This window comes from Nothobranchius furzeri, chromosome 3, assembly GCF_043380555.1.
Source record: "Nothobranchius furzeri strain GRZ-AD chromosome 3, NfurGRZ-RIMD1, whole genome shotgun sequence".
Classification (NCBI taxonomy): domain Eukaryota; kingdom Metazoa; phylum Chordata; class Actinopteri; order Cyprinodontiformes; family Nothobranchiidae; genus Nothobranchius; species Nothobranchius furzeri.
In genome coordinates, this window is record NC_091743.1 from 65678121 (window position 1) to 65705733 (window position 27613).

The window sequence follows — 27613 nt, forward strand, 5'->3', positions numbered from 1 at the left end:
GTGTAGCTATTCGTTTTATATTTCTTAGTTGAATTAGCAGACTTCAAGCTTCCAGGGCGCACTGCTGCCCTCTGCTGGTTATTTCAGGTTACAGTCATAGTCCAAACGGTAACGTGGAGCTCGTATGTCCCTAAACAGCTACTGTATTTTAAGATGGTGGATGACCATGGAGCCTCGACCAGTTTATGTATATAAAAATGTATAATTTCAAGTTGAGAGGACTATTTAGAATTGATGTTGGTATGAAATATTGGTGAAAAAGGATAAGTTTATGAACTGGAAACACAGGATTTGATAGTTAACAGGTAAAAATATCACACACTGGGCCTTTAAGTTACAGCCAAAGAAATAATTTAACCACTTTGAGTTTGAGCTGAGCTGGAGAGTCTATACCAAGGCGACAGGATAGTGCTCCCTTTACTGAACACATTATATCCCCTCCACTGAAAGCGCACACATTAAAACGGTAATTAGTGACCTCCAGCAGCACGGCTGGTCCCTGAAGTCCAGTCCATGAAGATGAAGCTCAGACTCATCACCATGAAGGAGACGCCCATAGCAGTAAAGCACAAAGCCTGAGAATGACAGGGGGGATCAATAATTCACTTATACTAAATAAGCCACAGTAGTGTGTCAAATTTTCAGTTTAAAACAAAAACATGAAAGCCTCACTATTATCTTAGGAAGAGAAGTCAAGGGTTCGTCCTCTCTTGGCACGATGCGGATGTAGAAGACAGCAGGGAAAATGAAGATGAGGCAGGGAGCCGAAGTGGCACCTGAGAGAGACAGAGCGGTCGTAATGGTCAGGAGGATGGAGACATAGGGTGATGAAGACAAGCTGTCAAACTGGAAATGATCCGTCTCGCTGAGTACAGGAGTACACTAGGGGAGCTTCCCATGTTTTATTTTATTGCATCATTCAAAGTAAGGTTTTCCAATTTTACTCCTGTCAGACCTACAAAATGTAGCCTCAGCTCCGCAGACACACTGTAGCGGTAACACTAAGGTCTCCTTCTCCACGAGCAAACATGTACTCCTTGTGTGTTACTTTGAGGGGTGTGTGTGTGTGTGTGTGTGTGTGTGTGTGTGTGTGTGTGTGTGTGTGTGTGTGTGTGTGTGTATGCGTGTGTGTGTGTGTGTATGCGTGTGTGTGTGTGTGTGACTGCATGTGAGTGAGTGAGTGAGTGCATGTTTGTGTTTGAGTGAGTGAATGAGTGTGTGTGTGTGTGTGTGTGTGTGTGTGTGTGTGTGTGTGTGTGTGTGCGCGTGTGTGTGTGTGTGTGTGTGTGTGTGTGTGTGTGTGTGTGTGTGTGTGTGTGTATGAGTGCATGCGTGTGTGTGTGAGTGCATGTATGTATGTGTGTGAGTTAGTACATGTGTGTGTGTGAGTGACTGCATGTTTGTGTGTGTGAGTGAGTGAATGAGTGCATGCGTGTGTGTGTGTGTGAGAGAGAGAGAGAGAGAGAGAGAGAGAGTATATGCATGTGTGAGCGTGTGTATGAGTGCATGTGTGTGTGAGTATATGCATGTGTGAGCGTGTGTCCGAGTGCATGTGTGTGTGAGTATATGCATGTGTGAGCGTGTGTCCGAGTGCATGTGTGTGTGAGTATATGCATGTGTTAGCGTGTGTCTGAGTGCATGTGTGTGTGTGTATGTGTATAAAAGTCCATAATTTTGTATTGTTTTTAGTTTGCATACATTTCAAATAAATAAAATAATTTTATATAATATCCTTGATATTTCTTCTGCAGTTCTTTTTCAACTAACAGTATTCAATCATTTAGAGGATTAGATCGTGTCATTTTATTTTGACATTGCTGCTGCTGAACTAACCAATGATGCCGAAGATGCCCAGAATGTTGGGAGCAAATATCACCAGCATGTTGATGAACATGAGCAGAATGAGAGCGATGGAGATGTGACGTAACCAGTTGAAAGACTTGCTGGGGAATATCATGTGCTGGATGGCTCTACGGACCTACAGATACAGATTTTATTTCAGTTAAAACCGTGAAACAACATAAAGTCTATAAACCTGATGAAAATGGGTCTTACTCACAGGGAACAACACAATAGGGACAGTCAGAGTCACAGCAGTGAGGACGGCCACACGGACACACAGGATCAAAGTGTCGTAGGGGTCAATGCGGCTGTACGTGTGCAGCAGTTCAGGCTCCACATTCTCTGTGTAAACATACAACAGAAATTAATTCATGAGTTTGTGTTAACGTCAAAACGTGAAAACATCTTGTTATACAGTTGCCACAAAAGGGAGCTTGGACTCTGTATTACAGAAAAGCTGCAGAACCTGCATATCAATCATTTCTTTTTAAACAAACATCAATGTAAGCTAGTTGAATAGAGTCAGGAATCCCTTGAAATTAAGTAGTAGTCATTTAGGGATTTGACATAAACTATATTTAAGGGTTTCCACATCTGCTTCCAAATTTAATAATAGCTTGCAAGTGTCCTCACTTCAGTGCATGTTTGCAGAAAAGATTTCGTCCTGTTGATAAAAGCCAGAGTTAAAGTTATTTTAATGCCAGAATCAGTTTAAACAACTGCTTTATTTTGCTCCCCCCTTTTGAAATGATTTTTATTGGGCATTTAGGAATTATCTTTCGGTTTCAAGTTTTTTGTCATGTGCACTGTGAAGACACAAGCTAGCTTGTACACTGAAATTATTTCTTTGCTATGAGGACAAGATTCAAATAAAAAACTGAAAAAATTAGGGAAAAAAACTCAAATGAAAATAAGAAAATACAAATGAAAAGTTGTTAAATCCACATTGTGCACTAAATGAACATATATGGCGTATGAACTGCTGTGCAGGGATGTAAAACTGTGCAAATCCATGCAAAAACAAAAACAGCACAAAAAATGTTCTCACCATAAAAGGTCAAGTAGCCAAAGAGAGCTGCCAGAAAGTACATGCTGTACATGACAAAGATGGAGACATTGGACACTTTTTGCATTTTCTTCTTTGTTGGACTGAAATGAGAGAATTAAAAGTTATGCCACATTCTGCACCATCGTGTTGTCAAATATCACAGGCTGATGAAGGAGTGACTCACTTGCGGAGCTCGGTGTAGATGGGCAGAACCTCAGGGTGGCAGACGAAGGCGAAAGCCAAGATTGGGATTGTGTATGCGGTCTGTAAGCACAAGGCACTGTTATTATACACAAACAGACTTCTGCAGATCTGGTGTCAGTGTTCCCCATCAGATCAGCCAACTGTTTTGTTTTTTTTCCTACTTTAGCCACCCACCTGTGAGTTGATGGTGAACATGCGTGGGGTGCAGTGGGAGCCATTCTCTTCGTGCACCAAACTATTACTGTATCCATTAATCTGGTCTGATACATTCAGGCTGAGGTGAGCATCAGTGCCGTTTACTGAAAACTCTTCAAAAGGGCAAGGGATCTGAAACTTCTTGTAGGTAACCTGCAGAAAAACAGCCAAAATTGGAGAAACATCTAAATCATCCTGTGGGAATATGTGGGGGAAAAAAGCTCTGATGCTCCTGTTTCAGGCAGTAGAAGTTAGCCGGAGCAGAGGGGAGCAGAAAATGTGTCAGGATTTGAAGTCTTACTCATTAATATTCATGACTTTCACACGTCCATTCTATAATGGCAGCTGTGTCATAATTAATGCACCTATTCCTAAAGTTTTAAAGGTGTGGAGCACTCATTTATTCAATACATTTGCAGTGGTCTTCAGTAGGAATGAATGTCTTGTAAGTTGTACTGGTTGGGGCTCTGATGGGCCTGTTTCAAGAACTAGAAGATTTGCCAGATCAAATAGCTTCAGACAACAGGATTTGGAATCTTATTTCCTCATATTTGGCGATTACATCTTGGATTAGATACCAGCAACACAACTCTACCACTGACTTGCAATGATGCTGTTTTATCTCCACAAATATCAAAAGCCTGGAGAAGTTCTGCTGTGTGGTGGAGTTGCTAATGTTAACGGTTAGCTTCTACTAGCCAAGACATTCTCTGCTGTTTCCTGGGTGCTAAACCAACAGCAGCCTTCACCGTTGCAAGTCAAGATGGGTGAGTCCATGAATGTTAAGTAACAGTGTGACGTAGATCTGTCAGGATTTTCTAATCCTAGAGTTTCACCGTCTATTTTCTATCAGAAGCTAATGCAGGAGACAGTTGTAGGAGACTATTTTATGTTGAGCCTGCATAAGAGTGACCCATTACAATCAGAAATTATCTTTAAAAATGTTTTTCAGTGTTCCACACCTTTAACCCTCTCACTGTCCTAATGGGTGTGACCCCACGAGGAAAGTTGACCATTGAGCAGGGTTGATGGTTTATCCCTTGGGTCCATGTGGCAGGGTTGAGGAGTGAGCACCACCTCACCCCTGCCACGTGTACCTCACCACGGGGTCACACCCATTAGGACAGTGGAAGGGTTAACAAACAAAAAACAAAAAATAAACTTTATGATTAGTATTTCATGTACCAACCTGAATTCAGTTTCTCAAATATAGATGAACACTGCTAAAATAGGAAGCAGCAACACTGGCCCCTGTAATAACTGTATCTAGTAATTGTAATAATGTACCCGCTTGTCCAACTTACTGCAGTGAGGAAAAACACCATACAGCTGAGAGAAAATCCGCTGGTGTAGCCCAGGTAACCTGATAAAAAAAAGAACAGAATTCACATTAAAACGCATTAAACTGAATCTCTTTCTTGTTTATCTACAAAAATGGAAAAGGAGTGTTTTGTTATAATAAAAGGGGAAATGGAAATAATTCGTCAGAACAACCTCACAGCACCAACAAGGGCAGAAACCCCATGTTGATAGCATGTCATAATGAGCAGATTACACTGGACACAAGGCTGCAATTATTTTGGAGAAAATGAGGAGTACCTGCTGCTCCTCGCTGCCAGAGGTCAAATAAAAACGTGCTAACTGCTTGATGTTGGCGTAATTACTCCATGAGTCATTATACAAGAAGTATAAAAGCTGGCCCAGTCTTTGTAATTCTACATTCAAACTAAAGTTTCTGATAGAACAGAACATGCCGATTAACAGAGGCACTCACTGGCCACTTTATTGGGTACACATGCCCTGTGTTTTCTCGTTGACGCAAATTACTAATCAACCAATCACACAGCGGCAACTCAATGCATTTAGCCACGTTGGCATGGTGAAGATGATCTGCTGTAGTTCAAACTGAGCATCAGAATGGGGAAGAAATGTGATTTATGTGACTTTGAAAGTGGCATGGTTGTTGGTGCCAGACTGGCTGGTCTGAGTATTCCAGAAACTGCTGATCTTCTGGGATCGTCATGCACAACCATCTCTAGGGTTTACAGAGAAAGGGCCGAAAAAGGGAAAACATCCAGTGAGCAGCGGTTCTGTGAGTGAAAAAAATCTGATCAGCATCTCTCAGAAGTGAATTGTTCTTTTAAGAAGAAGAAAATCACCTCACTGGTGAGGAAACCTGATCAAATGTAAGTCATTGTTGTCAATTTCTGGGATTTTAGACATTATAGAGAAAAGAAAAATACTAAGTTAAGGAACAATCTCAGATAATGTCACATTTCTCACCAAGCTGCTTCATTAGCGCGAGGGGCAGGATGACACTAGCAGAGACCATGACAACCAGGTAGTTGCCATTCAGGTACCACACACTGTTGAGAGAAACATTTCACACATTATCACTGAGACACATACAAAAACAAACAAAAACACGCAGACAGGAAAGCAGAGAATAGAGAGAAAATTTTATTGTTAGTTGACTAAAACGAAATGACTCTTGTGTTTGTGTCTGAAGAACACGAGGCTGTTTAAAATCTGCTGGCCCAAATGTCGCCCCCTAAAGGCAAGAAGAAAATGTGTCTGCTTATGTTGCTCTCAACACAAGTACAAGAATAGAGTGTTACATAACAGGATATTTATGCAACGGTTCAGTTTCAGAAGAGAAGGGAAAACATGATGGAGCCAAAAGAACACTGAAAAAATTCAGCAAATATGTGTTAGTTCTGACATCTGCCTCTGACTTTAACCCCTATTTCAACTCAACAACCTATCGTCAAAGTATAAACACATACCACCTCCTTGTATGAAGCATATGCAGAGTCCACGTGCTTTTTTAGGACAAACATCCTGTAAATGTTTTGTTTTTACAACTGTGGCCCCGCCTCATACATCATCAATAGCTCATGCTTGTGCGTATATTCTTAACACACGTGGGCGTGTTATAATGTTGAGGGAAGTTTACCTGAGTTGCTTACCATGTTAGATCTGAAGTATTTTCACAAGTGTGTGTGTGTGTGTGTGTGTGTGTGTGTGTGTGTGTGTGTGTGTGTGTGTGTGTGTGTGTGTGTGTGTGTGTGTGTGTGTGTGAGACTCAGCTACTTGCACATATATTTTGAGCCAAATTAGCTGACGTTTAGCCGTAGTAATGTTTGCTACGGTTGATTAGCTGCGGTGGCCATGTTGAATTAGGTCAACTCTGAAAGTATGGTAGAATGCCTTCTCCAAGGTCCTGCCCCAAATGGAGGAGTTTAAGTATCTCAGGGTCTTGTTCATTAGTGAGGAAAAATGGTGCACAAGATCAACAGGCGAATCAGTGCTGCGTCTGCAGTGATGCAGGCGTTTTACCGGTCTGTTGTAGTTAAGAGAGAGCGGAGCCAGAAGGCGAAGTTCTTGATTTACCAGTCGATCTACGTTCCAATCGCGGACACAAGTGGCTGAAATGTGCTGTCTCCACGTTGTCTGGGCTCTCCCTTAGAGATAGGGTAAAAAGCCTGATTTTCGTTTTCATTCACTCTTCTTTCTTGAGTAAAAAATTTGACGCTGATGTGTTATTTCCACAAATAACACAAGCCTGAATGTGTTCCACCAAGCTGTGAACATGCTAATAGTTAGCTTTAACGTGCCCTTTCTCTCCTAGCTGACAAATGAACACAGCCTTATGTGGTCACAAGCTGAGGTGGGAAGGCCATGGATGCTAATTTTCCCTGTGATGTAGAAGAGAGTGTTTTTTTCTGACCCAATTGTTTCCTCATCTTTTTTCTTTCTGTGGCTAATGCAGGCAAGGTTTCAATTATGGGGAAGCTAAGGGGAGCTGGCTCCCCAAAAAGGGCAAATGGCTCCCCCAGAAGCCGTCAACTGACACACCCGGGGGTCCGAAAAATGATCCAGCCCCCCTCATACAGCGTTAGAACGAAGGTGATTGGATGGATCCCCCACCCTCACTCCTACGGCTCTCGCACAGGGCTCCCCCAGAAGCCAGGGTGCCATTCGAGCCCTGAATGCAGGCATTAGGGGCTGAAGAAACTCTTTGTATGCACCATGCATATGCATCTCAGAGTGACTAGTTGTATTTCAAAAAGAACACAAAGATGAGCAGCTGATTGGTTTCTGAGAGTTTATTTTAAATCCCTCCGATGACTCAGGGGATGTTTTGCTAGCAAAGAGTAAATAGCAGAAATTTAACCAAAGATAAAAGCAGTTTTGTTTCTTATAACCCCTCTGACATGACTGAGTATGGCAAACAATCATGTCATTAAACATCTCACTGATTGTCATGTGAATGGACTTATTTCAGCGGCAGTAATATGAACAAGGAACATCGCCAGCAGATTAAGTAAATTACTGTCAGTCCATTCAAGCACTATTGTCCCTGAAATCCTGGGTACAGAAAGGTCTTTCTGTCCCACTGAGCTTCTTGTAAGCTGCTAATCCTGTTATTCTTGACCCTGTATGAGATCCAACCAAAGGGGATCAATCAGTGTGTTTACATGCAGCCAGTAACCCTTTTAAAACCCGAATATTCACAATAACCCGGTTCCGCAGGTCCTTGTAAACACCGCCAAAAACCCGGATATGCTCATAACCGGGTTTTTAAAAAGCCGGTTACTACACCTGGGGTAACCCTTTTCTGACCCGAATGTTTGGTCGTGTAAACGCATATCGGGATATCACCATCAAAGCGTGTGTTCTGCGCATGCTCTGTTCGCAAGGAATCTTGGTCTTTTGAGTAGCGAGACGTCTTGTATGCGCCAGAACACCGGAAGTAAACAACAAGTTGGGAGCAAAATGGCGAGTCGCGGCACAGCACCACACTTTTGGAGTGACGAAGAAACTAAAGCACAAACAAACGCGGTCGCTATCTCTTCCGAACTGAGAAACATGTTGTTGTTTTCACGGATACCGGAAGAAGAAGAACCGGAAATGACGCATAATGCGTCTGGACGTAGTCCATACGTCCTGACGCTACCCCAACGTCCACATTTAAATCTGGTTATGCAAGTTAGGGGTAACTCTTTCTATTTATGCTTGTAAACGGGTTATTCTGATCAACTCAGAAACCCGAATACCGACCTTAACCCGATCATAACCCGGATATTGGCTGCATGTAAACTTAGTCATTGGTCTGTTACAGTTCTGTAGGCTTGTAGCTATTTCTGAGACAAGCAGCATGTGTGTAAATAAGTGTGTGTGCTGGTTTAAAGGAATCCCTTGAAAGCACAAATAACAGGTTGTGCTCTCTTCAGCCTTTTGGTCAGCGGGTCACTTTAGCTGATCAGCTTTCACAAGTGAGAGTCGCCGGACACAAAGTACAGATATATTCAGTCAAGTTCTCGACTCAGAGCGAGTTATATTTAGGTCTTTATTGCTACAGTACAAGCCGTTGGGGTTTCTGAACTTCAGTGAGCAGTGAGTTCCTTTTAAACATCACACTATGCAATGATTTGTTTCTGAAATTAAACTTTGTGTGTATTTTCTACATCCAATCAGCTGCAATCTTGTTTTATTTACCTCCATAAGATCAAAAAACTAAGTGTAAAATCCTCCTATGTGCCAAACTTCTCAACAATCTCATACTTTCCCAAACAATTGTCAGAATTAACCCATAATTCAAACATGCTGTCCATTTTAGTGTTCTGCTAGAAATGTTTCTTGTCATCAATTGGCTGTACGTCAGTGAAGTCTATTTAAAGAGCCTGTGGTCCTAAATAAAGCTGCAGCCTCACAACTGCACCTCCTGTTCCTCTCAGCTCCTTTGACGCCACAGATCTGGACGACAGTAAGAGTGTTGAGTGGAAGCGGACAGTGGGAGCTGGGCCGGAGCTGACCTGTTCGTGTGCTTGCATTTGGAATTTGGCAACAGTGTTTTTTGAACACCACATGTTGCTGTCACTTCAGCAACAACTTGCGCAAGCTCAATACCTTATTTTCAACTGTAAAAATATTGTTTTCAAGGTCTTTATGTAATTCTAGAAGGGCGTGAGATCCCAGGGAGGTCACACCTCTTGTCACTGAAAAAGAACTCCAAGTTTGGATCCGATGCTACTGAGTGATGGACGGGGTTCTAAACATAATCTCTCATTGTAAAAAATGAATCAGCAGAAAATGACAAACTCTTGTTTTTGGGAAAACTGCAACCTATACAAGTGTTGTCTGAAGGTGACGATCAAATAAAACAAAACAATGAAAAGAAACAGAGTTGAATTCTCCCTGGTATTCCAAATGATTGAGCATCAAGTCCTGGATGTCTGCATCAACATTTCTGCTGTGCTCTGGTTCAGCACAGGGGGCTACAGTTTCACTCCCTGCTGCTCCTTCTCAGAACATGCTTTCATCTGAAATGGCAGCTGGGATTCACAACATGCTTCTTTCTGAATAGGGTATTCGTGTCCTCAGCATGACTCTTCCATGGGTCACTTGCTTTAACTTGTTGGCAATATAGAAAGCCTATTTCCTGTATGGATACCAATCATGGCACTCCTGTTGCTCGGACAACTCCACGCATTCGTTTTAATCCCACTCCCACTCTGACAGCATAGATAAAAACTGCAGTATTTTTTTTTTGTGTTTTGTCACCCTTTCTTTCTTTTCAAGCACTTTGGTCAAATGACATATGCTGTTTTTAACTGTGCTCTACAAATAAATGTGGTATGGTATGGTATGGTATGGTATGGTACGGTATGGTACGGTATGGTATGGTATACGGTGTGATATGGTATGGTATGGTATGGAATGGTACGGTACAGTGTGATATGGTATGGTATGGTACGGTATGGTATGGTATGGTATGTATGGAATGGTACGGTGTGATATGGTATGGTATGGTATGGAATGGTACGGTGTGAAATGGTACGGTATGGTATGGTATACGGTGTGATATGGTATGGTATGGTATGGAATTGTATGGTACGGTGTGATATGGTATGGTATGGTATGGTATGGAATGGTACGGTACGGTGTGATATGGTATGGTATGGTATGGAATGGTACGGTACGGTGTGATATGGTATGGTATGGAATGGTACGGTACGGTGTGATATGGTATGGTATGGTATACTGTGTGATATGGTATGGTATGGTATGGTATGGTATGGTATGGAATGGTACGGTACGGTGTGATATGGTATGGTATGGTACGGTATGGTATGGTATGGTATGGTATGGAATGGTACGGTGTGATATGGTATGGTATGGTATGGTATGGTAAGGTATGTTGTGTCCCTGGGCAAGACACTTAACCCACCTTGCCTGCTGGTGGTGGTCGGAGGGACCGGCGGCGCCTGTGCTCGGCAGCCTTGCCTCTGTCAGTGTGCCCCAGGGCAGCTGTGGCTACATCGTAGCTCGTCACCATCAGTGTGTGAATGTGTGTGTGAATGGATGAATGATACACTGTAGTGTAAAGCGCTTTGGAGTCCTTACTCTGAGAGGCGCTATACAAGTGCGGGTCATTTATCATTATCATTTATGGTATGGTATGGTATGGTATGGTATGGTATGGTACGAGTGGAAATTGAAACATTTGCTCCTGACATTTTTGTGCCAGCCTGGGTTTTGTGCATCTTGTGCAGAGCAATACTCACTCGGAATTGGGATCTGCCTTCAGGAATGCTTGGATGACCAGCGGTAACTCGGATTTAACGATGTACAGGTAGCTGGACATGGCTGCGATCAAACAAAACAGAGGAGACATAAATTCCCACACTCAACTGAAAGCAAATATGGTTACATTTCGACCCACAAGCAGAGTTGTTTCTTGTCAACACTCATCACACGGCGTTTTTGTACTTGACAGGGTGGCATCCACTCTACTGCTGAGGACAGCAAATGTGGTCACGTCTTCTGATTCTGGTTACTTTTATCACTTTTGGACCACTTAAAAAGAGTTTAGGCCTCAGTCCAGAAAAAGGAGACGCAACTTATTGATTCACATTTCAAGTAAATACGGTCTAGTCAACAAACGTCATGTTCACAGGTCAGGGGAAGCTATCCTCTTCCTTTTTTTTTACTGCCAGGTTACATTTAGTCAAACACAGATGCCAGAATGAACCTAGATTCTGCTTATAACTGGGTCAGCAAACAAACGTTTTTACACGTGGTGAGAGTCTCAGCACATCAGGAATAACGCGGTGCATGTTTTTCTGTGTGTAAACCCTGATAAACAGAAGAAAGTAATTACAATACTTTAAAATTGCACCCATGTTTTTTTTTATTTTTTTGGACAGAGTAAATTATCAAATTAGATTTTTTTCATAAGTGGTAAAAAGCATATGGTGGATGTCTACCCACACATGCTGTTTGTTTTACACTTGTGGCTATTTTTATTTCCATTTGCACAAACCAACTCTCCCAACTCCACTCTCACTTGGAAAAAAAAACACTCTCTATGAACAATTTCAATCTGGTTTTCACCCCGGTCACAGTACAGAAACTGCTCTCTTAAAAAGCACTAATGATCTTCTGACTGCTGCCGATTCAGGCCTTCTTACCATCCTCATCCTGCTTGATCTGAGCGCAGCTTTTGATAACATTTCTCATTCAGTTCTTCTTGACAGGCTCTCATATATTGGCATATCCCATCTCACACTTGACTGGTTCCTCTCTGTTACGGCTACCAGCCTGGCCATTGGGATGCAGGAGCCAGGATCACCCAGCCCTGGTGATCAGCCTGGCACCGCCCCTCCTCCTCCTCTCTTCCAGGCTGCTGAGGAGCACAGCTGAGCTAAATCCTGCTGATGACCCACACCTGGGATAAAAAGGCTGTGCCTTCAGCAGTCTGGGAGGCAGCAGTGCAGGGGTTCTGCTGTCCTCCAGGCCTCGTTTTGGTTTTAACCCCTTCGTTTTGATGAGTTTTAACTTTAACAGTTTTAACTCTGAGTGATCCACATGGATCTTTTGCGCATGTCACCTAGTGTTGACTGTGTTTTAAGGTTAACTCGGATTTAGTTTTAACTTCACTGTCGTATTTCTTATGTTACCCCCTGCTTCGCATTTTAACATCTCCTGTTGGGGACGTAACACTCTCCTATCTCTCAGGCCACACACAATTCATACAACTCAAATCCTTCAGATCAGACCCCTCCCCAGTTGTCAAAGGTGTGCCCCAGGGTTCTGTCTTGGGGCCCCTTCTCTTTTTCTATCTCCTTGGTCATATCTTTCACAAATTTAACATTCATTTTCACTGCTATGCTGATGACACCCAGCTTTACTTTTCCTTAAAACCCAAATCTCCACTTCCACCCCCCTACCTCTCCTCCTGTCTAGCTGAAATTAAATCTTGGTGCAACACAAATTTTCTTAAACTTAACTGTGACAAAACAGAAATCCTTTTAGTTGTCACCAAATCCACCTTATCCAAAGCGCCCAGTTTTTCCCTTACTGTTGATTCCTCCTCTGTTTCTCCTTCCCTGCAGGTTAAGAGTCTGGGTGTCATCCTTGACACCACTCTTTCATTTATTTCCCACATCAATAGCATCGCTCGGTCTGCCTACTTTCACCTGCGCAACATAAATCGCCTTTGCCCCTCTCTCACCCCTCACTCTGCTTCCATACTTGTTCACAGCCTTGTCACCTCAAGAATCGACTACTGCAATTCACTTCTCTTTAGTGTACCACAAAAGTCCTTCCATAAGCTCCAACTGGTCCAAAATTCTGCTGCATGAATCATTTCTAAAAAACCCTGTGAGTCACCATATCAGCCCTGTCCTGCAACAGCTTCACTGGCATCCTGTTAGACGACGCATAGATTTTAAAATCCTTCTCCTCACATTTAAAACTATCCATAAACTTTCTCTCCCATACCTGTCTGACATCATTCACATTATCTCTCCCATCCATTCCCTCAGATAATCATCCTCTATCACTCTCTCTGTCCCACCTTTCCGTCTCAGCACTATGTGGAGCAGAGCCTTCAGCAGCTCTGCTCCCCGTCTCTGGAATTCTCCCCCTCAAGCCATCCGTTACTCTGACTCGCTCCCCTCCTTTAAATCTAGACTCAAACCCACCTGTTTCAGACTGCATACTGCTAGTGTCACCTTTTCCATCTTCATTGATTTTATTATCTAGTTTGTGTTTTTAGGCTTCTGTGTGTTCTTGTTATTTTATTGCTGTAGTGTCCTTGTGTCCCTTGAAAGGTGCTTTTAAATAGAATGCATTATTATTATTATTATTATTATTATTATTATTATTATTATTGTTATTATTATTATTATTAACAAGATTTCAATTGTGTTCTCGTGAAGCATCCCTACATACATTTAACTAACTCGAGTTAAAGAGGATATCATCCTCTTATGCTTAATCCCTATGTTTGGGGAATATGGTGCATAATTATTGTTTAAGGAGTTTGCAGACAAGAGAACCTCACCTCCAATATTCTGCAGAGTAATTGCTATTCCAGCAGCCATTTTTCCAGGAGTACCAAAGGCCCTGTACCCCAGCTCCTCATAAGCTCGAATTCCTGTAATCAGATTACAAACAGCATTCGTTTAGATTTGCTCAAACGCCTTTCTGGGCAAAACAATAAAAACACTTTCACAAAATTGAAAAAGGTTGAATCCATTTGTCATTTTCACTGCTTTAATATTTGTTTGGACATATAAAACTGACTCCAACTCATTTACTGAACGGTAAGAGATAATGACAGTGTTGGCCAAAAGTGTGCTATTTAAACAGTTGTCATTTAAAGCAATGCTAAAGTGATTTTAGCACTTTAAGCTATTGCTTTCAAACTGGTTTCAGTGGTTCTGGAGCTAGAAACATGAGCAACATCACATTGGACAGAACTCTGTGGCCATCTGCTGACTTCCTTATTGGAAGCAAAGGGTCTGAGAATTCTTGTATTCAAATAACCCCACCGTCTGAGAATTCCAATCGAGCCAATCAGCGCTGAGCAGCATACGTCACACACCACAACGCTGAGTTTCTCGTAAACATGGCGACTGAAGCGGAGTTTGCCGCAGCTCTATCCTCTGTTGTAAATTACTTAAACATGTCTCACAACAAGAAGTGCTAAAAGCCTTTCTTAAAAAAACAAAACAATGTCTGTGCCGTTGCCAGACGCCATTTGTGACTACACCTAAAAAGAGTGGTGCAGTCTGCATTTCCGCCTTTTTTCGGATTGGTTATTTTTGAGCTGGCTAGTCCCGTCCCTTATACGCCTCTCTGCCTGTGAGTAACCAGACTAGTTCTCTGTGTAGAACAGAGGATGAGTCTGGCAGGCCAGGCTACCTGTTTCAGCACAGATAATTCAGTTGGAGGAAAAGGTAGCTTCAAACAAGCACAATTTGGCATCTTATTTCCTGATGTTTGGACTTCTCACCAAAGATTGTCTAACAGCAACCCAACTCTACCACTGACTCCATTGGCTCTGCAACACTGATGTTTTATCTCCGCAAATAACACAAACCTGATGGAGTTCTGCTGTGTTGTGGAGTATCTAATGCTAATGGTTAGCTTCTAATAGCCGAGATTTTCTGTGCTGTTTCCTGGATGCTAAACCAACAGACTTCCCCATCACAAGTCAAGATGGTTGAGTCCATGAATGCTTAGTGACAGTGTGACATAGATCTGTCAAGCTTCTCAAATCCTGGATTTTCACCAACTGTTTTCTGTCAGAAGCTAATGCAGGAGATAGGATTAGAGGACTATTTTAATGGTTAGCCTCCTTAAAAAACCCAAAAATAATCAGAACTAATCACTGAAAATAGTTTTTCTGTGTTTTCTGATTGCCTTAAATCTCACATTTTAATTATAATATCCAGCAAAAGTGGACATTATGTAACATGATATAAAACTTACCCACAATGCCGGAGGTTTTAAGCATTAGGTGAATGGAGTAACATGATAAGAGTGCAACTGCAGTCAGAAGGAATCTGCAACACAAATAAAAATTACTCATTTTTTGTCTGTTTTTCTTTTTTTATCATACTGATTAAACCTGAGACAGTGGAGAAATGTATTTTTGTTTTTTAAAATGGTATAATAATAATTTTTCGTTATTGTCAGCAAAAACTGCAAGTATTGCAAAATAAAACTATCCTACAAGATCTATATTTTCTACAGAAATATACATAAATGACCTCCAATGGTGGTGACTAATCGTCCTTTATGAACTGCTTCCCATAACCCCTTTGACTTTTCATTCTTACTCAGCCTAAGCAGGTTTGAGTCAGGTTTTCAGGTTTAACATTGCTGATGGGTCCGATGGTTTACATACATTTAACCTCTCATGGGCCTTCCTCACACATGTCACATATAGTCTGGGATGAACGCAGCCATTAAAGGTCTCATTGGAGCTTTAATTTAATAGATGTAGGGTAGATTATTATGAGAAAATTAATTTCCTTTTTAATTTCTGCTTATTTTATGCCTCTACTACATTAAGACTAGTTATGAGTTTAACTGCTTCTTTCTTCCTGAAAATGAAAAATGAAAAAGTAAATCGATTTGTCCTGAACGGTAAACTTGAGTTGCTTTTAAATAACCGGCTGTTGGCCACATTTCACCAGTGACACAGAAGGAAAATGAGGATGCTGGAGATTAATGAACAACTGTCAACAAATCATTTATTGTATTCCCATTCACCAATTTTTAAAGTTGAATTATTGTGATTATTGTGAACTATGTAAAAAAAGTAGATTATTATTGGTATTTATCCAGTTTCAATGCGTAAATGTTTCCATGCTTTTCGCTTTCCCTGCTGCTACATAAACACAGACAACATGACGAAGACATTGAGAGTCATGGTCTGACAGCAGCAGTCTGCATGGAGCAGAGGAAAGTAAACAACCTGTCCGGATTCCTCACTGTGGTCTGGTCGTTTGGTTATTCTGAGCCGTGTCCTTTCTAGGACCTATCTGCAGCAACAGTGTCTGAGAAGCAGGGATATGAATAGAAGTGGGCATATCGGTGTGTGCTGTACGTGCAAGATCAAGTCGTGACAGGTTGTAAATTAGCTCTTTAAGTAATTGCACAATGGACAACAGCCAGAGTAAATCCATGATTAACTCAAAGGAGAAATTCCTCACAAAACCCATTAGAGGTTCCATCGACACCTAAGGATTCCTAAACTAAACAACAATGCTCCTTTATTTTGTTTGAAAGTAAATGAAATACAAAGAATACTTTTTATAGCCACCATTTGTTCAATTTCCCAAAAAAAACTTGGCAAAAACATAGCAGATTATAAGATTTATGCAGAGAAATAAGCCTAATTTAGCCAAAATGAACAACTAACCATTTAACATTGACTTTTAGAAGCTCTGGCAGACTTATATTATTAAATATTAAAGATGTTGGTTACCAACTGCTTTAATTAGATATGTTTTTTTACTTTAGTTGACTATTCTTACAGACTTTAACCAAACCAGTGAGCATTTAGAACATTTGACATCAGCATTTTGGTCATTTTAAGGTATCAGGTTAAGTCTCATTTACGGCATCAATCCATGTACTCACAAGAAGAGTAGTATGCCAGTGTTGGCCATGGCATAAGCCAGTCCAAGGATACCACTGCCCATGATAGCGTTGCCCAGGTTGAAGACTGACATGCCGAAAGACGTCTTTCCTTCAAACTGTAAGAGAATTTGATAATTTTTTAAAGGGAAAGCATCGTGGAGGACATCATCTTTATTAAAAATATTTTGTAGTGCAGTTTTACCAAAATGTGTTAATTTCGTCAAAATACAAGATTAAATTTTAGTTTAGGTGTTGCTTAAAGGGGACATGTTTTTGTGCTGCCAAGTGGGTCTCTACTGCCTATCTAAAACTCCCAATGTAAAAAGGAATACTCATCCATTCATTTTCTGCTATTTAGGAATTATGATCCAAAAGTCCCCGTGTGTGACATCACAGTTGGGGAAATTTGCATAGAAGCACCTCTGCAGGTTGGAGGAGCTGCAGCTCTACTTTGAACCTCTCCTAGGTTTTGGAGCTCCACACCTCATAGCAGCCAAACAAGGAATGGGTGGACTTGACCAGCTCCAATTTGTTTCCTTAAGCCAGTTTCAAAAGACACACCGTAGTGGTATATCAGGGTAATACGGTCGCCAATGCCTGTCCTTTGAAAGCGTTGTGGCGGCATTGCGAGGTGACAGTAAAGCACTGTTAGATCTTGATACTAATATTACTGCAATGCTGAACTTTTGAACAAAGATCAAGATGGCAACAATATTTAAAATGCGTGTAAACATGGGGAGTTCCTTTTGCATTTGCAAGCAGTTGCAGCTGAGGTGGCAAACTGGAGCAATGCAGATATCTCAGAGCTTCTGGCCTTTAGAGCTGAAGAACAGATGGCCAGGCTGGGACTGTGAAGGACATCCAAGTTTTGGAGTGGCTTGTGAAGAAAATTACAGAGCGTGGCTTCAATCAGGATAAAAACAAGTAAAATCCAACCTAAAAGGATATCCGTGATTGCACATCAACAGCACAGAAACTACTCCCACACCTTGTTTATCCCGCCATTGCTTTTATCTTTTGTGAAAAACAAGATCACATCACATTACTGTCCACTTATGAATGACAAAAGGCTCGCTGATACTGCCTCAGCTTTAAAGGTACTGAGCCCTGAAACGGCCCATTCTGGAAGGTACTACTGAAACTGTCAAGAATGAAACCTCTGAAATCACTTGTAAATAAATGTGTTTCTATATAATATAAAACTATCATAATTTACGAACAAACTAGGTTTTGAATGCAAACACAGCCACAGAACACACCTCCCGGGTATCTTCCCTACATCCACATCCACTAGAACCGGAAACCCACAATGCCAAAGGAAACGAGATAGCGCTAAACACCTGTTGCCGTTTTCTAGGTCCAAACTTCTTTTGTTGTCTGTGACTTCAAATGGTGTTTTTCTTTTGGGGGGAACGGTAGTTTGTCCTAAAGTTGAAGTGATGGCAGCTGGCTGTTTCCCCTTCTCTGATAGTGAGTGGAGAACCTCTCACACCAAGGGTGTGTTGCTAAATATGTGGGTGCGTAATAAATGGAGGACCCAGGAAAGTCCCGAAGTGTGGTGATTTGACGAGCCCGACAACGGGATTGTCTGATGGTCACTTTAGGTCCAAAAAGTGTTACTGGTGGAAGTTTTAAGACAATCACGACAGAACCGTTTTTGTTTATCTCCACAATATATTTATATCTATGTTAAAATGTTGTTGAGAGACATGAAAAAAAATGTTTTAAGCTAATTTGTTTTCCCAAATTTGCTATTGTAGCTTCAAGTCATAAAATGTCCCCTTTAAGCAATTTTAAAGTCATTGTTTTCCCCTAACATGGAGCTGCTAAAAGTAAAGATTCCACTTTAAAGGCACCATTAAAGCAGCAAGAATGGAAATTCAAATTAGGTGGAGATGATAAAGAAGAGGTAATAACATAAAACTTCAACTTTCTCACATCAGTGAAGCGTACAGGCTTCTTTCCATCTGCACTGGGCAAAAACTTCTCACTCTCCAGTCCGCCCTCTGTGTCATCATATCTACGAGCAGAAGATACACCTATTAATCGATGGTTTCTTTATCCAGCTCTTAAAAGTGTAAAAGTATCTGATGCACTCAGCAGTAAATCACATTTAACGTAATTGTTGATGCTGTTAAAACAAATCTGCAGATAAAAGTGCTTCACACAGCTCTCTCCGAACGTACCTGAATGGTTCAGTGCCATTTCTTTAATGATCCAACAGTTCAGGCAAGCACAAAAGCAGGGCAAATTTTTTAAAAAGCTCTTTTTCCCAAAATAAGTCACACTACATATGTTGTTTTTAATAAATAAATGAAGACATCTGTTCCGCCTTATCTTTTGATATTGATACAGAGAAACAAAAGTGATGCTGCAAACTCAACAAACAAGGCAAGACTCACTGATCCTCGCCGAGCAGCGTCTTCATCGTCACAACCAAGTCATCTCCAAGATCGTGGATTTTCCCGTTAGCTAATATGTTCATCTCTGACTGAGAGGGCTCCATCTTCAGAGATGCCGGACTCTCTTTGGTCTGAGTGGGTTTGATGTGAACCTAAACCAGAAGATGAAAGGTTGTGAGTAGGCCAAGGTTTATTTCTACACCATTTTCTTATTTTTTGCACAACATGCTTTAATTTTTAAAACTTTAAAATAAGTTTTTTTAATGTATTTATGTATTTGTGCATAGATCTTACACTTTTTGAAGCCATTCCACAGTTTTCTTGTGTATTTTATACATTTATATTTTTGTCTGCAAAAAAATCTTTTTGCTGTTTTCCTCTCCTCTGCCGCTACATGCTTGCTCAGCGGGTTTAAAGATATGCCTGTGAGTAATTCTATTTTCCATTAATATGCAGGATAAAAAAATTAATACTTTTATTAACATCGCATTTTATTTGTGGCATATTTATTTCAATTCAGTTTCACTGAAACACAAAGATGGGAAAAAACACATTATGCAACATGAGAAAAGAAGATGCTGAAGACTTTACTCCAGTTTACTCCAGAAATAACAGATCTCAGGTCAGCGGATGCAGAGCTCTCAGACAGCATGTCCCAAAAAGCAGATTCAAAGTAACTGAACATTGGTTTGGATCTGACTTTGTTAGCGTTTATCACGTCAGTCTGATCTCACATTTCTACATATTTGACTTCCCTTTCTAGACTATGCAAAATATTTGTGCAGCAAACAAGCTGCAGTGATTTAACTCTACTTTGACACAGTGACTTCCAACAAAGAAGATCTGACCTCCTCCGCTCATTCGGCTCTCAGCCTGGACATTTTGCAATGCACACACACACACACACACACACACACACACACACACACACACACACACACACACTGACAGGTTGAGATAATATTCCAGAAATTATGAGTCTGGCTTTTTTGTACAGAGGAAGGCAAACAAGCCAAGAGGTTAAAGTCTGTTTGAGTTTTCTACGTTCTGTTTGCTCTTTCATGAAGTAAAAGTGCAGATTCTCAGTGTTCTATTCATATAGTCACTGGATTTTTAACCATGAACAGAAGCATAAAGCAAGACACGATTACGTCTCTGAGAACACGATCTGCAAAACAGTTATTACTCTAACGCTGAGGCTAGTTTAATGTAATCAGCTTTAATCAATGAAAGTCTAAAACCAACCAAAAGCAAAACCCAAAGATTGCATTTAGCTCTAATTCAATATTATTAAACTTGCCATAGCTATGGGCTCACAGAAGCACACCAAATACTCCTCCTCAACTGAACAAGTGTGAACTCAGATGGACAATTGTGTTTTATTAGCAGCTTCTGCTGTGACCGATTCACAGTGTTCCCATTGTTCTCTCCTCCGGATGATCACTGTTATTCATGCTGCACAGTCAAGGCTAGTCAGTGATGTGATCATGATACCGGATGCAATAATCAGAAGTAGCGGCTATTACAGTAAAAGCAGGTGTTTCCAGAAATCAGAAGAACATTCAAAGATAAAATCTATATCTGTGTCATGTCAGGAAAAACGTGACACAGCCTCGTTTCCACCAAATTTAAGTTCCTTGATGTGGCTTTAAACCAAACATCCATGCACCCTGCTTCAACATCACCTGATAGTGATTGTTTCCAGAGATAGAGGAAATAATGTTATTTTAAAGGGATAGTCCAGGTTTTTTTTAAAGGGTTTTTGTTGAAAGCTTATGAACAATATCATTTGAATGTTCTTGGTTTAGAGATGCAGAGATGAATTTTGAACAAATTGATAAGCTAACAGCTAAACACAGAAAGATTATCCGTATCTTCTTTAAATAACATCAAAAGTTACATAAAATTTCATCTGAATGCTGTCCTAAAAACCTTCAGACTGACACAAGGAAAAATTGCCCCAAACTATGCTAGAGCTACTGCTAGCTGCTGCTGCCATTTGTTTTTGCAAATAAAAAAGCAGCATTATGTGAAACTGACAGCATTATAACATTTATTATAATAGCTTTCACATAAACCAAAGATTTACGGACATGTTTTTGGTTCTTTGTGATGCAGATTAGCAGCTGAGCTAGGTATCTGAGCTAGCAACTTTCTATCCAATCCAATCCAATCCAATTTTATTTATAAAGTGCATTCACAAGGCATTACAACCAAACAAGGCGCTGTACACTAAAAATGTTGGTTAATTAAACAGGCGTTATAGAAACATGTCAAACCCAGATAAAAGATAAAAAGGAAATACAACAAAATTCCCAAAAATAACAGCTAAAAATCAATAAGACACAGGGTGAAATAAAAATAGGAAAAAACATTTTACAAAGAACCTCAATAATACGGAAGTCGATAATTGTGGAGTCCATTTATAAACAGTGCAGATGTCAGTGAGGTCCATAATTATGTTGTATAAGCTAGGTTGAAGTAGTGAGTTTTCAAGCAGTTTTTCTAGCAGAATAATATCAAATAAATTCAAAATTGACTGCAAACCAATTTTTTCATGAAATTGTTTTTGCAGTGAGTGCTTTAAAATGTTTGAAATCAAAGTTATTTATAAGTATCTCCTTTGGTTTTGGCCTAACTCAGACTAGCCGTTAGCTTATCAATCTGGTCGGAACTAATCTCCATTACTCGAAATGAGGCCATCAATACAGCCACCTAAAACAAGTTTGTTAAAAACGTTTCCACAGAATTCCCCTAATCTCTTCCTTTAAGAGCTAAATTACTGTTGTGCATTTGGTGAAAGCAAAATAGAAAAATAGCACAAACACAAAGGCAGTGTTGTGTCATCGATCCCAGGAGAAAACACAGTTTATTGTTCATGAGCATTGTTGAAGTTCAGGATTACTGAATTTACAGTAAATATAATAGGTTGTTTTTTTTCATACTGAGACTGTGACTTGGTTGTTTCCATCAGCGTGGCGCGGGCAGAAACCACATGGCTGTGAAAACGTGTCACAGGCTGGAACGACTGTTGGGCAACACGAGAAGTTTCATTTGTGCATTTTGCTTAAAAGATCAAATCCATGAATCCTTTGGGCGTTGAACCCAAATCTGTCCACTCAAGACCAGGATAGAAAGGGAAATACGTATATACTTTATGGAATTGAAATAAATCAATCTAATATTAGAAAAATATTAAAACACTAATAAAAACTGAATCTTAGTTGTTCTGGAGACAAATATAGAAAATGCCGGATAGGCAATTTGACAGTACAACCAAAAACATAATAAAATAAAATTTCAACATTACTGAATAACATTTTCTAAAGGAAATTGTTTAAACTGATGGCTGATTAGACCAAATCCATCTCTAAATGTTAGAGAAACAACTTTGGATCCAACTTTCACCTTTTAAATTCTGATAGAAATATTTACTTGGACCTCTCTAGAGTGAGAAATATGTAACCCTCCCACAATGGGTGTGACCCCGCAATGAAAGTTGACCATTGAGCAGGATTGATGGTTTATCTCTTGGGTCTATGTGGCAGGGGTGAGGAGTGAGCACCACCTCACCCCTGCCACATGGACCTCAAGAGATAAACCATCAATCCTGCTCAATGGCCAACTTTCCTCGCAAGGTCACCCATAAAGACAGTGAGAGGGTTAACAAGATTTTTAAAATCAGTTTTGAGGTAAATCGAAGGTGAAAAGTCTTGTTAGTGACCCAAAAGGGTTCGAATCTTTGTCAATTCTGACTGGAATATAGGAGTCATGGTTATAAACTGTAGCTGTCTATTGCTACTTCATGAGAAGAAACTACCTTGTTAAGCAACAATAGACAGCCAGTTATAAGCTTGACCCTCCCATTCCACTCAGAACTGACAAAGCTCCCCGAACGAGAACTGAAATGTCTTCAAGAAACCAAAGAAGTTCAGTTGCCTTCATTTCAACCACTTCGGATACCGTGACCTGTACTTGTTAGTCATTACAAAAGTCTGAATCACTTGGAGGAAGAACCAGAGCAAAAACGATTAAGAAAGTGTTTCTGCTTGTTAATGTCTGAATAAAACCAGACAGTGATTTAGAGAAAAGTGGAGTAAAGGAGGATGAAGATAAGGAAATCAGCCCAGAAGTGTGTCTGATGAGGAGAGATGAAAACAAACGCGTGTCGGTCACACTTGGATCTAAACCAACTGACTCTATTTAGATGATGAGTCGGATCACTCAGCTGATTACTAATAACTTTCATGTCATGTGCAATTACGAACTCTGAAAATTTCCAGATTTTATAATGAATTCAACCATATAAATGCAGTTAGAAACAGATACAGTTCAACTTTAGTCATTTCTTTTGAGAAATCAAATTAAAAGAATAACATCTGACAAGAAAGAAAATAATTTAAAACTATAATGTTCACAATGAAGTAAGAAAAATCAGAGCTGACATAATTAGTTAAAAATGGATTATTTTAAATGTGACATTCCCTTAAAATATTTACAAGGGGTAAAGTTTTACTTTTACTTTTCCAAAACTATGGCTGTATCATTTAATAACACATTAAATGTGTGTAAATGTTTAAATATGAGAACTAAATTCATCTCTATTTAATTCAGTTTATTTACATAGCGCCAAATTACTACAAGTCATCTCAAGGCACTTCACAAAGTAAACATTACAACTGAGTTCAGTTCATTATGTCAGTTAATTAAAAGGTTTATAAGGAGGTTGCATCAAGTCACTGACTTGTTGTTTGTGTGACTGTACAGCAATCCTCATACTAAGCAAGCATGTGGCGACAGTGGAGAGGAAAACTCCCTTTTAACAGGAAGAAGCCAACAGAACATGAGAAGCCATCCGACTTATTGGGGATTGAGAAGACAGGACACACACACACAGACACACAGACACGCACACGCACACACACACACACACACACACACACACACACACACTCACACACACACACAAGTAATGTTTTTATGACTGCATACGTTGCGATTTCTTAGTAGAGACTCTTTCTTAACTAAATGAAATTTATTGCCTTTATCTAAGTAAATCTGTAATTAATTCAACAGATGAACTAGTAGTAGCACGTTCTATGTTAAAGAAATTTAAAAGTTAGGCTATTAAATCTTTTTTTTTTTAAATCTTATATTCAATCTAAAATCAAATAAGAAAGAAGGAGAAGAAAGCGTAAAAGGTGACTCCTACATATGTGGCGCTTAGACTCTCGCATCATCTGACATAACGGAATTGTTAAAAAAAAAACTCTTAACACCTTTTGATAAATCATTCCGCAAGCAAGTCTTTAAAAGCAGGTATTCCCAGAAATCAAAAAGAAATTCAAACTTTAAATCTTCATTTGCGTCATTTCAGAAAAACGTGATGCAGCCTTGTTTTCCATCCAATTTAAAATTTCCTTCATGTGGCTTTAAACCGAACACCTGTTCATCCTGCTTCATCATCATCATCCTCTGATTGAGATTGTTTCCAGAGATAGAAGAGATAATGGTAATTCAAAGGGATACACACTCTAACACGGTTTGGTAAATCACGCCACAGACAGTCCGTTTTGAAGGGTTTAGTTAATAATAATAAACTTAGCTGTTGATGCTGAGCATCTTCAAAGTGTAGCCCAAATGTTCCTTAAAGGTTCTGTTAGTCCTATCAGTGTGGTTCCTGGCAGATGTGACACCACATTTATGGACCACACCTTTAGGAATCACTAACGGGTTACAGGACATTCTCTTTTGTGCTGATTTTGGTAGATATTAACTAAAAGGGTGTAACTACCTGTGCCATAATGATGAGAATGAATCACCTGATCTGGTGTGAATGCAGGAGCGTCACAAAATGCTGCAGAACACCATTGAAGACATCTGTAAACCCTGGTTGTGTGTACTCTCTAAAGCAGACTGTAGCTTCAACTAATTTCATGTAATTTACTGATCGTTTACTAATGTTAATTACGTCGTCGTCGTCGTCGTCGTCTTCCTCCGCTTATCCGGGTCCGGGTCGCGGGGGCAGCATCCCAACTAGGGAGCTCCAGGCCGTCCTCTCCCCGGCCTTGTCCACCAGCTCCTCCGGCAGGACCCCAAGGCGTTCCCGGACCAGATTGGAGATGTAACCTCTCCAACGTGTCCTGGGTCGACCCGGGGGCCTTCTGCCGGCAGGACATGCCCGAAACACCTCCCCGGGGAGGCGTCCAGGAGGCATCCTGACCAGATGCCCAAACCACCTCAACTGGCTCCTTTCGATCCGGAGGAGCAGCGGTTCTACTCCGAGTCCCTCCCGAACGTCCGAGCTCCTCACCCTATCTCTCAGGCTGAGCCCGGCCACCCTACGGAGGAAACTCATTTCGGCCGCTTGTATCCGCGATCTCGTTCTTTCGGTCATTACCCAAAGCTCATGACCATAGGTGAGGATTGGGACGTAGATCGACCAGTAAATCGAGAGCCTGGCTTTCTGGCTCAGCTCCCTCTTCCCCACGACAGATCGGCTCAGCGTCCGCATCACTGCAGACGCCGAACCAATCCGCCTGTCGATCTCCCGATCCCTCCTACCCTCACTCGTGAACAAGACCCCGAGATACTTAAACTCCTCCACTTGAGGTAGGACCTCTCCCCCGACCCGGAGGTGGCAAGCCACCCTTTTCCGGTCGAGAACCATGGTCTCAGATTTGGAGGTGCTGATCCTCATCCCAGCCGCTTCACATTCGGCCGCGAACCTACCCAGCAAGAGCTGAAGGTCAGAGCTGGATGAAGCTAGGAGGACCACATCATCCGCAAAAAGCAGAGACGAGATTCTCCTGCCACCAAACTCGACACACTCCACACCACGGCTGCGTCTAGAAATTCTGTCCATAAAAGTGATGAACAGAACCGGTGACAAAGGGCAGCCCTGGCGGAATCCAACCCTCACTAGGAACAGGTCCGACTTACTACCGGCTATGCGGACCAAACTCACGCTCCTCTGGTAAAGGGACTGAATGGCCCTTAACAGAAAGCCACCCACCCCATACTCCTGGAGCGTCCCCCACAGGGTGCCCCTGGGGACACGGTCATAAGCCTTCTCCAAATCCACAAAGCACATGTGGATTGGTTGGGCAAACTCCCATGCCCCCTCCATCACCCTTGCAAGGGTATAGAGCTGGTCCACAGTTCCACGGCCAGGACGAAAACCACATTGCTCCTCCTCTATCTGAGATTCAACTATCGATCGGACCCTCCTCTCCAGTACCTTGGAGTAGACCTTTCCAGGGAGGCTGAGGAGTGTGATCCCCCTATAGTTGGAACACACCCTCAGGTCACCCTTCTTAAAGATGGGGACCACCACCCCGGTCTGCCACTCCCTAGGAACTGCCCCCGATGACCACGCAATGTTGCAGAGACGTGTCAACCATGACAGCCCTACAACATCCATAGCCTTGAGATACCCAGGACGAACCTCATCCGCCCCCGGGGCTCCGCCGCTGTGTAGTTGTTTGACTACCTCCGCAACTTCTGCCCCCGAGATCGGACAGTCCATCCCCAGGCCTCCCAGCTCTGGTTCCTCCTCGGAATGCGCATTGGTGGGATTGAGGAGCTCCTCAAAGTATTCCTTCCACCGTCCGACTATAGCCTCAGTTGACGTCAGCAGCTCCCCATCCCCACTGTAAACAGTGTGAGCGAGTTGCTGCCTTCCTCTCCTGAGGCGCCGGACAGTTTGCCAGAACCTCTTTGGAGCCGATCGATAGTCTTTCTCCATGGCCTCACCAAACTCCTCCCACGCCCGAGATTTTGCCTCGCCAACTGCCACTGCTGCACCCCGCTTGGCTATCCGGTACCTGTCTGCTGCCTCCGGAGACCCACAGACCAGCCACACCCTGTAGGCCTCCTTCTTCAGCCTGACGGCTCCCCGAACCTCTGGTGTCCACCAGCGGGTACGGGGGTTGCCACCACGACTGGCACCGGCCACCTTACGACCACAGCTAGCAACAGCCGCCTCGACAATCGCAGAGTGGAACAAGGCCCACTCGGACTCAATGTCCCCCACTGCTCTCGGGACGTGGTCAAAGCTCTGCCGGAGGCGGGAGTTGAAGACCGTCTTGACAGGTTCCTCTGCTAGGCGTTCCCAGCAGACCCTCACTATGCGTTTGGGTCTGCCAGGTCTACGCGGCATGTTCCCTTGCCATCTGATCCAACTCACCACCAGGTGGTGATCAGTTGACAGCTCCGCCCCTCTCTTCACTCGGGTGTCCAAAACATACGGCCGCAGGTCAGATGATACGACTACAAAATCTATCATCGACCTGTGACCTAGGCTGCCCTGGTACCAAGTGTACCGGTGGGCATCCTTATGTTCGAACATGGTGTTCGTTATGGCCAAACTGCGGCTTGCACAGAAGTCCAATAACAAAACACCGCTCGAGTTCAGATTAGGTGGGCCGTTCCTCCCAATCACACCCCTCCAGGTCAAGCTGTCATTGCCCACGTG

General features: G+C 41.8%; 1 protein-coding gene across 1 annotated transcript in view; it reads right to left on the reverse strand.

Annotated features, from left to right (window-relative positions):
- Positions 1-239: 239 nt before the first annotated feature.
- The window catches only part of slc38a3b (solute carrier family 38 member 3b), a 33492-nt gene continuing 6118 nt past the window's right edge, over positions 240-27613 (reverse strand). The window contains exons 2-16 of the mRNA XM_015958918.3: positions 19138-19289; positions 18674-18755; positions 16736-16851; positions 15077-15150; positions 13644-13736; positions 10861-10942; positions 5573-5655; positions 4594-4652; positions 3269-3442; positions 3075-3154; positions 2891-2991; positions 2060-2184; positions 1834-1978; positions 673-776; positions 240-575 (exon numbers count right to left, since the gene is read on the reverse strand). Coding sequence (XP_015814404.1) covers positions 471-575; positions 673-776; positions 1834-1978; positions 2060-2184; positions 2891-2991; positions 3075-3154; positions 3269-3442; positions 4594-4652; positions 5573-5655; positions 10861-10942; positions 13644-13736; positions 15077-15150; positions 16736-16851; positions 18674-18755; positions 19138-19241 — 1527 coding nt within the window. The 5' untranslated portion in view covers positions 19242-19289 and the 3' untranslated portion in view covers positions 240-470. The remainder of the gene's footprint in view (positions 576-672; positions 777-1833; positions 1979-2059; positions 2185-2890; positions 2992-3074; positions 3155-3268; positions 3443-4593; positions 4653-5572; positions 5656-10860; positions 10943-13643; positions 13737-15076; positions 15151-16735; positions 16852-18673; positions 18756-19137; positions 19290-27613) is intronic.